Source organism: Xyrauchen texanus, chromosome 39 (assembly GCF_025860055.1).
Source record: "Xyrauchen texanus isolate HMW12.3.18 chromosome 39, RBS_HiC_50CHRs, whole genome shotgun sequence".
NCBI classification, from domain to species: domain Eukaryota; kingdom Metazoa; phylum Chordata; class Actinopteri; order Cypriniformes; family Catostomidae; genus Xyrauchen; species Xyrauchen texanus.
Genome location: NC_068314.1, coordinates 18,766,016 through 18,775,814, shown reverse-complemented (window position 1 = coordinate 18,775,814; position 9,799 = coordinate 18,766,016). Strand labels below are relative to the sequence as shown.

At 44.8% G+C, this 9,799-nt stretch overlaps 1 protein-coding gene across 2 annotated transcripts; it reads right to left on the bottom strand.

Annotated features, from left to right (window-relative positions):
* Window positions 1–1,815: 1,815 nt before the first annotated feature.
* Window positions 1,816–5,066, bottom strand: LOC127632506 (uncharacterized). 2 transcript variants are annotated; one of them, XM_052111119.1, is made up of 4 exons: window positions 4,769–5,066; window positions 4,043–4,636; window positions 3,202–3,440; window positions 1,816–3,002 (listed from the first exon to the last, which is right to left on the bottom strand). In XM_052111119.1, exons 1-3 carry the CDS (start codon window positions 5,064–5,066, stop codon window positions 3,424–3,426), a joined length of 909 nt encoding a protein of 302 aa, XP_051967079.1. In that variant the 3' UTR covers window positions 1,816–3,002; window positions 3,202–3,423. The 2 variants fall into 2 exon arrangements, with proteins under 2 accessions (XP_051967079.1, XP_051967077.1); XM_052111117.1 differs by having other exon boundaries at window positions 4,043–5,066.
* Window positions 5,067–9,799: the final 4,733 nt, after the last annotated feature.

Genomic DNA, 9,799 nt, shown 5'->3' with positions numbered 1-9,799 from the left:
TTGCTTGGTTGCACGGAAAGACAGATCCGTGGCTCAATGAAGCTCAAAGAAAGCCTCTTTGTTGATCGTGGTGCCCGCACTCATGTCCTTCAACAGATCAGCATGGTACGCGCCTGTAACACTGCCATAGTGACCTGCTGCCTGATAAGCCTTCCCCACAAGCATGGAGGTGGTCCTGCATGGCTTTGTGGGGAGAGTGGGTCTCTTTAGTGATTATGTCGAGCCAGGCGAGAGATAACCCGCAAGTGTCTCTTCTACCGGCGGCATTACTGAATACCCCTGTGTTGTCGAATATGTCGACGTCGACGGTACAAAGACACAGGAAGTATAAGGTTTCCTCCATATCGAGGGACCGATATAGCGTTCCCTTCCTTTTTTTTTTTTTTGCCCACCAGACAGAAATCTGTATTCTAGATTGGAGCGTTTGGGGTCTCTTGTTCGTGTGGACAGTCTAACTGTAGCCTGGCTACAGCCCGAGTAACCACCTCGAGTAATTCCTCAGCCGCTTTATTATTGTGCGTGTAATGTTCAGAAGTTCAGCGTCCCCCTCGTGAACCAGATCTATGGGAGAGCCCCACAATGAAAGAGCCGGCGCTAGCTCTTGGAAGTAAGCGAGATGAGTGCGAAGCATTTTGACTGTAAACAGATTGCAATGCTCGCACCTGCCCCGCCCCAACACAAGAGCAGCATGCTCCTCCCCCAAACACACAAAACAAAACTGGTGTGTGCCGTTTCAGCCATAGAGCATAAACATGGGAACACACACCGCTTGCTTTGTTTATCAGTCATTCTTTTTCTTCCTTTTTTTTAAAGAGAAAGGTTTCTGTGCACTGCCTAACAATTCTAACACCTAACAGAGATAAGTAGAAAGTTCTGACAGTCAAGAAGCATAACACACAGAATGATCTGAAGACAAAAGATCTGACGATGCATCTGTAACACATCTATTTATAGCCCTGCTACAGGTGAATCCAATGATGTCACCAGCAGAGACTATAAATTCTGGTCAATTTCTTTGACGTATTGCACACATATTCACAGCTGGTCACACCTAAAGTTGTTACCAAAGCGCTAAATCAGCACAGCATCAAAGTGTAGCTTTCTGACAGGGAACAACTGAGAATGGCCAGACTGGTTCGAGCTGACAGAAAATAAATATTAAGTTAATTACACGAATTAATCGGCACGCCATTTAATTTTGACAGCCCTAGTAAACACAGCTAACAGCGAGCCATAGTAGGCTGATTTCCCCAAAGTGTAAACACTGTGGCATTGTCACTGTGCAACACTGCTGTTTGCTCAACCAATGCTGTGAGTTTGGGGCTGTACTATTATTTGTCCAACCAATGGAAAATGAAGGGGCTGTTTGGAAACCTGTTCAGACTATTTTATTAACAATAAGTTTTGCAGCTTTGTTTGGTGACACTAGTGAGGCAGAAAGAAGACATATCAGCTTCAAAGGGATATTTCATTGCATATTTTTCCATACAATGAAAGAGAATGGAGACTGAGGCTGTAAGTCCCTAACATGAAGAAAAACCACAGAAGGAAGAAACTCTAGCATGTTTTGAATGGCATGAGGGTGAATACATTTTGAACATATTTTTCATTTTTGGGTGAACTATCCTTTTAAGCTAAAAAATAATTAAAATACAATTCCTGAAAAAGGAAATTAGGGTTGAATGAGGAGTGAAAATGAGAAAGATCGAGAAAACAGTGCTTGTGTTCTATTCTTTTCATTAGTGATGCCATGTTTTTTTCCCCTTGCATAGTTAAGTGAAACTGCACAATCCAACTTAACACATCCCTCTCGGTTTCTCAAAACACACTTTGCAGTCAGACTCTGTATCCGGCATTCCACAGTCAATGTTTCCTCCATACACTTGCTAATTTTGTCACTTGCTGAAGAGAGTCCCACAGCAACACAACTGACAAATACTTTATTACCCTTTGAAAGAAATGCTAAGACATCTGTCCTCCCTTATATTTAAAAAAGGGATGAGGTGAGACATTTCATTATACAAAAGGAGAGAGTGGCACTTAGCTGCTAATGAGATTAGCCGACATCATGTAGATCTTATTCCAACAGATAATTTTTTTTTTAAACTAATAGATTTAATGAAGCAGAACAGCTAAAACTTTAGTGAGAACAACAGTATGACAACTGATGAGAGTTTTGAGTTCATTAGCTATAGAGGTACAGAGATAACAATTCAGCCCTATTATCACCGTGTCCTTGAATTAGACACTAACACACAATATGTGTTTACTAAATATGTATACTTCACTGCTACACAGTATGCAAAAAGAAGTTTATCAAAAGAGCAGCATGTCTGAATACTCATTATTCATCAAACAATAGGCAAACAATGCCTGGATGGCCTACTGCATCTGCTGAGGTTCTGTGTGCAGTCAGTGGAAACTTTACTATAGGCCAAGGGAGCTGACGAACTGTGAGATACAACAAGTTGAAAAATCAGAACCTTGAATTTAATACATATGTCAACCGGTAGCCAGTGTAGAGAGACAAGGAGTGGTGTAACATGTGCTCTCTTTGGTTCATTAAAGACCAGATGTGCTGCTGCATTCTGGATCATTTGCAGAGGTCTAATTGCACATGCAGGGAGGCCTGCAATGAGAGCGTTACAGTAGTCCAGTCTAGTTATGACAAGAGACTGAACAAGCAGTTGTGTGGCCTGTTCAGAAAGGAAGTTCAGGAAGGGTCTTATCTTCCTGATGTTGTAGAGTGTAAATCTACATGATCTTGCGTCTTTGATATGTGGTCCATGAAATTTAGTTTGTTATCAATTGTTATCCCTTGATTTCTGACCGTTTTTGAAGGTGTTACTGTAGTCGAACCCAGCTGCATGGTGATGTTGTGTTCAACAGCAGGGATGGCTGGAAAGACCAGGAGTTCAGTTTTGGCTGGATTGAGTTGCAGGGGGTGTTCCTTCATCCAGGCCGAGATTCGACATTCGAGCAGTCACGGTGGTGTCATTGGGCTGGAAAAACAAGTAGAATTGTGTGTCATCTGCGTAGCAGTGGTATGATAAACCATATGCCTGCATGATTGGTCCCAGTGATGTTATGTATATAAAGAAGAGAAGTGGCCCAAGCACTGACCCCTGAGGTACCCCGATAAGTAGTTGATGTGGCTTGGATACCTCACCTCACCTCTCCAGGCTACCTTGAAGGACCTACCTGAGAGATAGGAGTTAAACCAGTCAAGCATAGTTCCTGTGATACCCAACGAGGAGAGCGTGGAGAGCAGAATCTGATGGTTGACTGTGTCAAAGGCTGCAGAAAAGGCCCAGCAGAATCAGGATGGATGATCTGGATTCAGCTTTTGCCTGTCTCAGAGACTCAATGACAGACAGCAGTGCAGTCTCAGTGGATTGTCCACTTTTGAAGCCTGACTTATTGTCATCCAGCAGTTTGTTCTGTGAGAGATAGGTAGAGATTTGATTGAAAACTGCCCTTTCAAGTGTTTTTGCCATGAATGGGATGAGAGAGACTGGTCTGTAGTCTTCTATTTGTGTGGAGTTAAGTGTGTGTTTCTTCAGCAGTGGGGTTACTCGAGCCTGCTTAAATGTAGTGGGGAAAGTGCCTGTGAGCAGAGACGTGTTGATTATGTGTGTGAGTGCAAGTAGGATGGATGGAGAGATGGCCTGGAGAAGGTGAGAAAGAATGGGGTCAAGGGAACAGGTGGTGGGGTGGTTGGAGAGGAGGAGTTTAGAGATCTCAGTGTCAGTCAGAGGAGAGACTGTAGAGACAGAAGAGTTGCATACTGGCGGCAGCTGTTTGATGGGATGTGGTGCTGTGAATGTATTGCTGATGGTTGTACCCTTATTAGAAAGAAATGTGGTGAAGACATCTGCTGTCAGTGATGTGTCAGGTGGTGGTGGGGGAGGGTAAAGCAGTGTTTTGAAAGTTCTAAACAAGCTGCGAGTGTCTGTGGAGTTGTTGAACCTGTTCTGGTAAAATGAGGTTTTTGCAGTATTAACATTATTAGAAAAAGTTGCAAGCAGAGACTGATATTTACCTAGATCTGCTGGATGTCTAGATTTCCACCATCTCCTCTCAGCTGCCCTGAGATCAGTCTGATGTTCCCGAAGGATGTCAGACAGCCAAGGGCTGGGTGGTGTAGTACGTGCTGGCCTACAGGAGAGAGGACAGATGTTGTCTAGACAGATTGTTAAAGTAGAGTTTAGTGTGTCTGTGGCAGTGTTTACATCAAGCATAGAAAATACATTTTGTGTGGGAAGAGAGGTAGAGACAGCAGTGGAAAGACGAGAGGGTGAAAGAGAACAGAGGTTACTGTGAAAGGAAACCAAAGGTGGAGTCTGTTTTAATGTAGATGGGAGAGTCATGTTGAATTGAACAAAGAAGTTGTCAGAGACAATATTTGAGTTGATACAGTTACGTGTAAAAAAAGAGGTCCAGTTGGTTGCCTGATCTGTGTGTTGCTGTGGTGTGTAGTCTTTCCAATCAAATGAGGCCAGAAGAGTATTTAGTTCCATGGCCTGGGGCTTGTCTTGGTGTATGTTGAAATAACCAAGAACCACAAGTGGCCTACCATCCTCCAGTAAAGAGGATATTAGGACATACAACTCCTCAAGAAAGTTTGTCAACTGACCTGGAGGGTGATAGATGACAACAACATATATTTTTGTGGGTTGTATTGTAGTGATAGTATGTAATTCAAATGTAGTATTGTTACATAGAGAAGAGTGTTGTGAAAAGGTCCAGTTGTTATGCATGAGCAAACCTGTTCCTCCACCCCTACCAGTGTGTTGAGGGGTGTTAGAGAAGGAGAAGTTGTTGGAGAGAGCAGCAGTTGTTGCTGTATCCTCCGGACGTATCCATGTTTCCGTCAATGCCAGGATGCTAAGGATGGACTGTGTGGCAAAGGCTGAAATGAAGTCATCTTTGTACACAGCTGATTGGCAGTTCCAGATGCCCATTGTAAATGAGAGTGGAGCAGCTGCTGAAGTGCAAAGTGGCCGTAGGTTGTGTGGGTTGCGTTTTGTCTTGTATCTATACCATGTAGATTGTCTATAAAACATAACGTGGATGTGCTTGAAGGCATGTGTTATTCATGAAGTAGACATGTTAGTATGTAGATGGCAAAAAATAAGTAAAGAGATGGAATTAAAATATACTTAAGTGCTAAGGTGAGTGGCGCCTTGTCGGTGTCCTTGCTTGGTGGACTAGCACAGTTAGACTCGCTGGTCTTCACAAGGCAAGGGCTTTACACAAGGGCCACCACATCTGCTTCCGCGTCATCATTTAGGTCAAAATATATACACGCTGTAAACCAGCTGTTAGGTGGGAAAAAAAGCAGGTCACAACCAAATGCTACCTAGCGCAACAAAGCTAGTCATGTGGTCAACCAAAACTAAGGCACGCAAGGTGACAAGTGCGGGAACAAACGTGGTTTCCATACACAGCAAATAAATTATGCTGCACTTTAGCAATAAATAATACTCTAAAACAAGTTAAGCACTGTATATAGATACTAAGAAACAACAATGGTAATTTTACACACACTGGATAACCGACTCTAAATCTAGCAGTGCATATTCGGGAACAAGTCAAAACTATCTAGCACACACACGCGCATTTAAGTAACACGAGTTCAAGTCAGTAAACAAACAGCACAAGTCTAGCAATGAATACCACTATTCAACAAAGTAAAACAATGAAGTTAATACACTTGGAGAAGCTGGTATTGTAACATATTCCCTGTTGTCTTTTGTTTTTGTGCTTTTATGTTGAAGTTCTTGTTTAGTTCCTGTTTCCTGTTAGGTTTTTGTAGTTCTTTGTAGTTTCATTTTATGATTGGTTTTCCCCTGATTGTTTCTCATTCCCTGACTATTTCCCCAGGTGTTCCTTGTTTTCCCTTGTGTATTTAAGCCCTTGTTTCCCCCAGATAATTTGTCAGTTCTTGCATGTTTTGTTATGCTCTGTGCTAGGTTCTCTGTGTTTGATTTATTCTGAGCTTTTTTGTTTATTTTAATAAAGCTGCATATAGATCCTCATTCCTCACCTGCCTCACAGAAGAACTGACCCAAGATGGATCTAGCAGCCATCAGAATTCTCCTCCTCGGGCAAGGGGACCGTCCACTTGAGGACACGTCCGTGAGTTTCTAGAGCTGGCGAATTTAGTGCACTACCCAAACAACTCTTTGATGGTTTTCTTCAGGGTGGGTCTCAGTAGTGCACTAAAGGAGCTATTGCCTCCAGCGCATCCTCACTGGAGGCTCGTAGAGTTCATGGCTCGCCTTTCACTGTGGGCGTGGAAGAGGAAGAGGCCTTTAAACCTCCTCCCACAGTGGCCGCTACCTTCCATGCCTCATCCCTCCATGCCTGCCATGGCCAACGAGCCAACACCCACGCCTGCCACGGCCAACAAGCCAACGCCCTCGCCTGCCACGGCCAACGAGCCAACTCCCTCGCCTGCCACGGCCAACAAGCTAACGCCCACCATGGCCAACGAGCTGGAAGTTTTGTCCGTCCCAGAGCCAGCGTTAACAGCCTCCTCCGTCCCAGAGCCAGCGTTTCCAGCCTCATCCGTCCTAGAGCCAGCGTTGCCAGCCTTGTCCGTCCCAGTGCCAGCGTTGCCAGCCTCGATGGTCCGGATGAGGAGGAGAAGAAAGGCTTCTGTTCCCCAGTCTCCGCCTTTCACAGCCCCGCCTTCCACGGCTCAGTCTCCAGAGCCTTCCACGGTTCCGCCCCCTGGGCCTTCCACGTCTCCGGCTTCCACGGCTCAGCCTTCCACGGCTCTGTCTCCAGAGCCTTCCACGGTTCTGCCCTCTGAGCCTTCCACAGCTCTGCCTTCCACGTCTCCGCCACCAGAGTCTTCCACGTCTCCGCCCCCTGAGCTCCGCCTTCCACGGCTCCACCTCCAGAGTCTACCATGGCTCCGCCTTCCATGGCTCCACCTCCAGAGCCTTTCATGGCTCTGCCACCGGAGTTTTCCATGGCTCCGCCTTCCACGTTTCCGCCACCTGAGTCTTCCACGGCTCCGCCACCTGAGTCTTCCAAGGCTCCGCCCCCAGAGCCTTCCATGGCTCAGCCTTCCACGGCTCCACCCCCAGACCTTTCACGGCTCCGCCTGTCATGGCTCTGCCCCCTGAGCCTTAAACGGCCCTGTCATCTCAGTCATCAAGGACTCTTAGTTACATGCCTCCCACAGCTCCACCTTCCACAATTTTGCCCCACGTCATAGCCACCATGCCAGAGTCAGCTCCAGGCCATGTCACAGCCACGCCAGAGTCAGCTCCAGGCCATGTCACCGCCTCGCCAGAGTCAGCTCCAGGCCATGTCACCACCTCGCCAGTAGTCAGCTCCAGGCCATGTCACAGCCACGCCAGAGTCAGCTCCAGGCCATGTCACAGCCTCGCCAGAGTCAGCTCCAGGCCATGTCACAGCCATGCCAGAGTCAGCTCCATGCCATGTCTCAGCCAAGCCCCAGACTGCTCCATGTCATGTCACAACCAAGCTTCAGTCTGCTCCATGCCATGTCTCAGCCAAGCCCCAGACTGCTCCATGTCATGTCACAACCAAGCTTCAGTCTGCTCCATGCCATGTCTCAGCCAAGCCCCAGACTGCTCCATGTCATGTCACAACCAAGCTTCAGTCTGCTCCATGCCATGTCTCAGCCAAGCCCCAGACTGCTCCATGTCATGTCACAACCAAGCCCCAGACTGCTCCATGTCATGTCACAACCAAGCCCCAGACTGCTCCATGTCATGTCTCAGCCAAGCCCCAGACTGCTCCATGTCATGTCACAACCAAGCCCCAGACTGCTCCATGCCATGTCTCAGCCAAGCCCCAGACTGCTCCATGCCATATCACAAGCATGCCCCTGCTCACCAGTCCAGGCCCACCTCTGCTCCACGGTCCTGGCACGCTTCTGCTCCATGGTCCAGACCTGCCCCTCGAGCCTCTCATGGCTCGATCCCCCACTGGCTCAATTATGATCCCCTGCTCCATTCCCTGTCACGCCAGGCCACGCCTGAACAACAATTAACTTATTTTGCTTACATGGACACTTGCAATTCTGAATAATGAGGTATAAATCCAAACTCGGTAGCATAAACTTTCGTGTGCTTTTTTTCATCAGTCACATGCCTGGCATCTGTTGCGAGACAGCATGTGCAAACTAAGACAGACTCTGCAACACATTGGGTATTATTATTATAGTCATTATAATCGATTATTACATTTCGTAATGGATGCATTGAAGTTTCAGCATAATAATTATGCATTTTACACCCCTACATATTACAATTAAGAATAATTTCATTTAGGAGTGCAAGCTTATGTTTTGAGTGGCAGTTGCACACTCTGGCACACCAGTGAATTCACCACTGCTTTGTCCTGTTAAGAGTTATGGTTAGGTTTAGTATATTAATGCAATTACTATTAATGATTCGCACTGTGCCTTTTGTATATTGTAGAATGTTTGCTCATCACAAATTGTGTCGCACAAACGTGCGCATGCACACAACTGTAGTTACATTTCAGTCCATGGGGGCAGTTTGGAAATTCAGAATTTCAATGTTACCAGTTTCCTGTTAGATCAGTATGGGTGAGAATCTTTAGGCACCTCACGATTTGATTCCGATTCGTATTCTGGAAGTCACGATCTGATTCCAAATCGATACCTGACACATAAAAAACAAATATATTATTAATATTATGCCATTGTCCAAAATACAGAAACTTGTGTTTTTAGACTATGTTATCCTGATAGACAGGTCTGGCACAACTATAACCAGAAAAAAGCAATAACTTCAAAATCCACAAAAAAAACAAGTAACTGTTTTGTTGGTATAGTTATTGTAGTTACAGCCTTTGTCCTCATAAAAAAACACTGACACTGAATTTATTTTCTTTCTTTAACAAAGTGTCACTTCACATTTAGTATGAACGAGCTGTGAACTCAAAAAGTGAACTGTGAATTTTTGAGAATCGATCAAGAATAGTTGGAAAAAGAATCACGATGCATTGGTGATTCAACCTTTTCTCCCACCCCAACAGATCAGTCTGATCAATCAGTTTGCTTGGAATTCAGGGGTTTAATTCACAATATCTAAAGAAATAGATGATTTTCTTTTTTAAATTTAATTTTTTCCTTCTCCAATCTTAAAATCATCCTCTCAAGTTGAATTTACCATTAAATTACTTAGGTAGTGATAAACCATTTAGGCGAATGTCCCTTCTTTTAATGAGAACATTGAAAGTCACCTCAGATCAGAGTTAAATTTTATTGTGATGGGGGGGGTGACTGTGCTGGTTTTGTAGCTTTACTATCAGGTAGTTAAACAGATCGCTAACCCAATCACACCACGCCATGTTCATGGCAGATTGCATTCACGCCATAATCTTTCTTCACGTGGTGGCCTTGCTGCTTTTTGTTAATAGTCAACACTACAGCATGATGCCTTAATTAAAATACAACATAACACCTTTGTTCTTCTGCAAACCATACACATTGCAACACATTTAACTGACAAGTTTAAAGGTGACAAATATGTCACGCCTACTAACTGACAAGTTCTATCATGTTACAACACGAACTGATGTGTAAAACATGTGTAAAACTCACAAAATGAACACTGTGTGATGCCTCTCTAACAGCACAATAAAAAAGTTAAACAAACTATAAGAGGATTTTAAAAATGGAGGTGGAAAGAGATTACATTTTCTCCTGGTGTCACCAATTGAGGTCTATTTCAGACCTCAGCATGACCACAGATGGAGTCAACAAAGGTCTGCTGAGGTAAAAGAT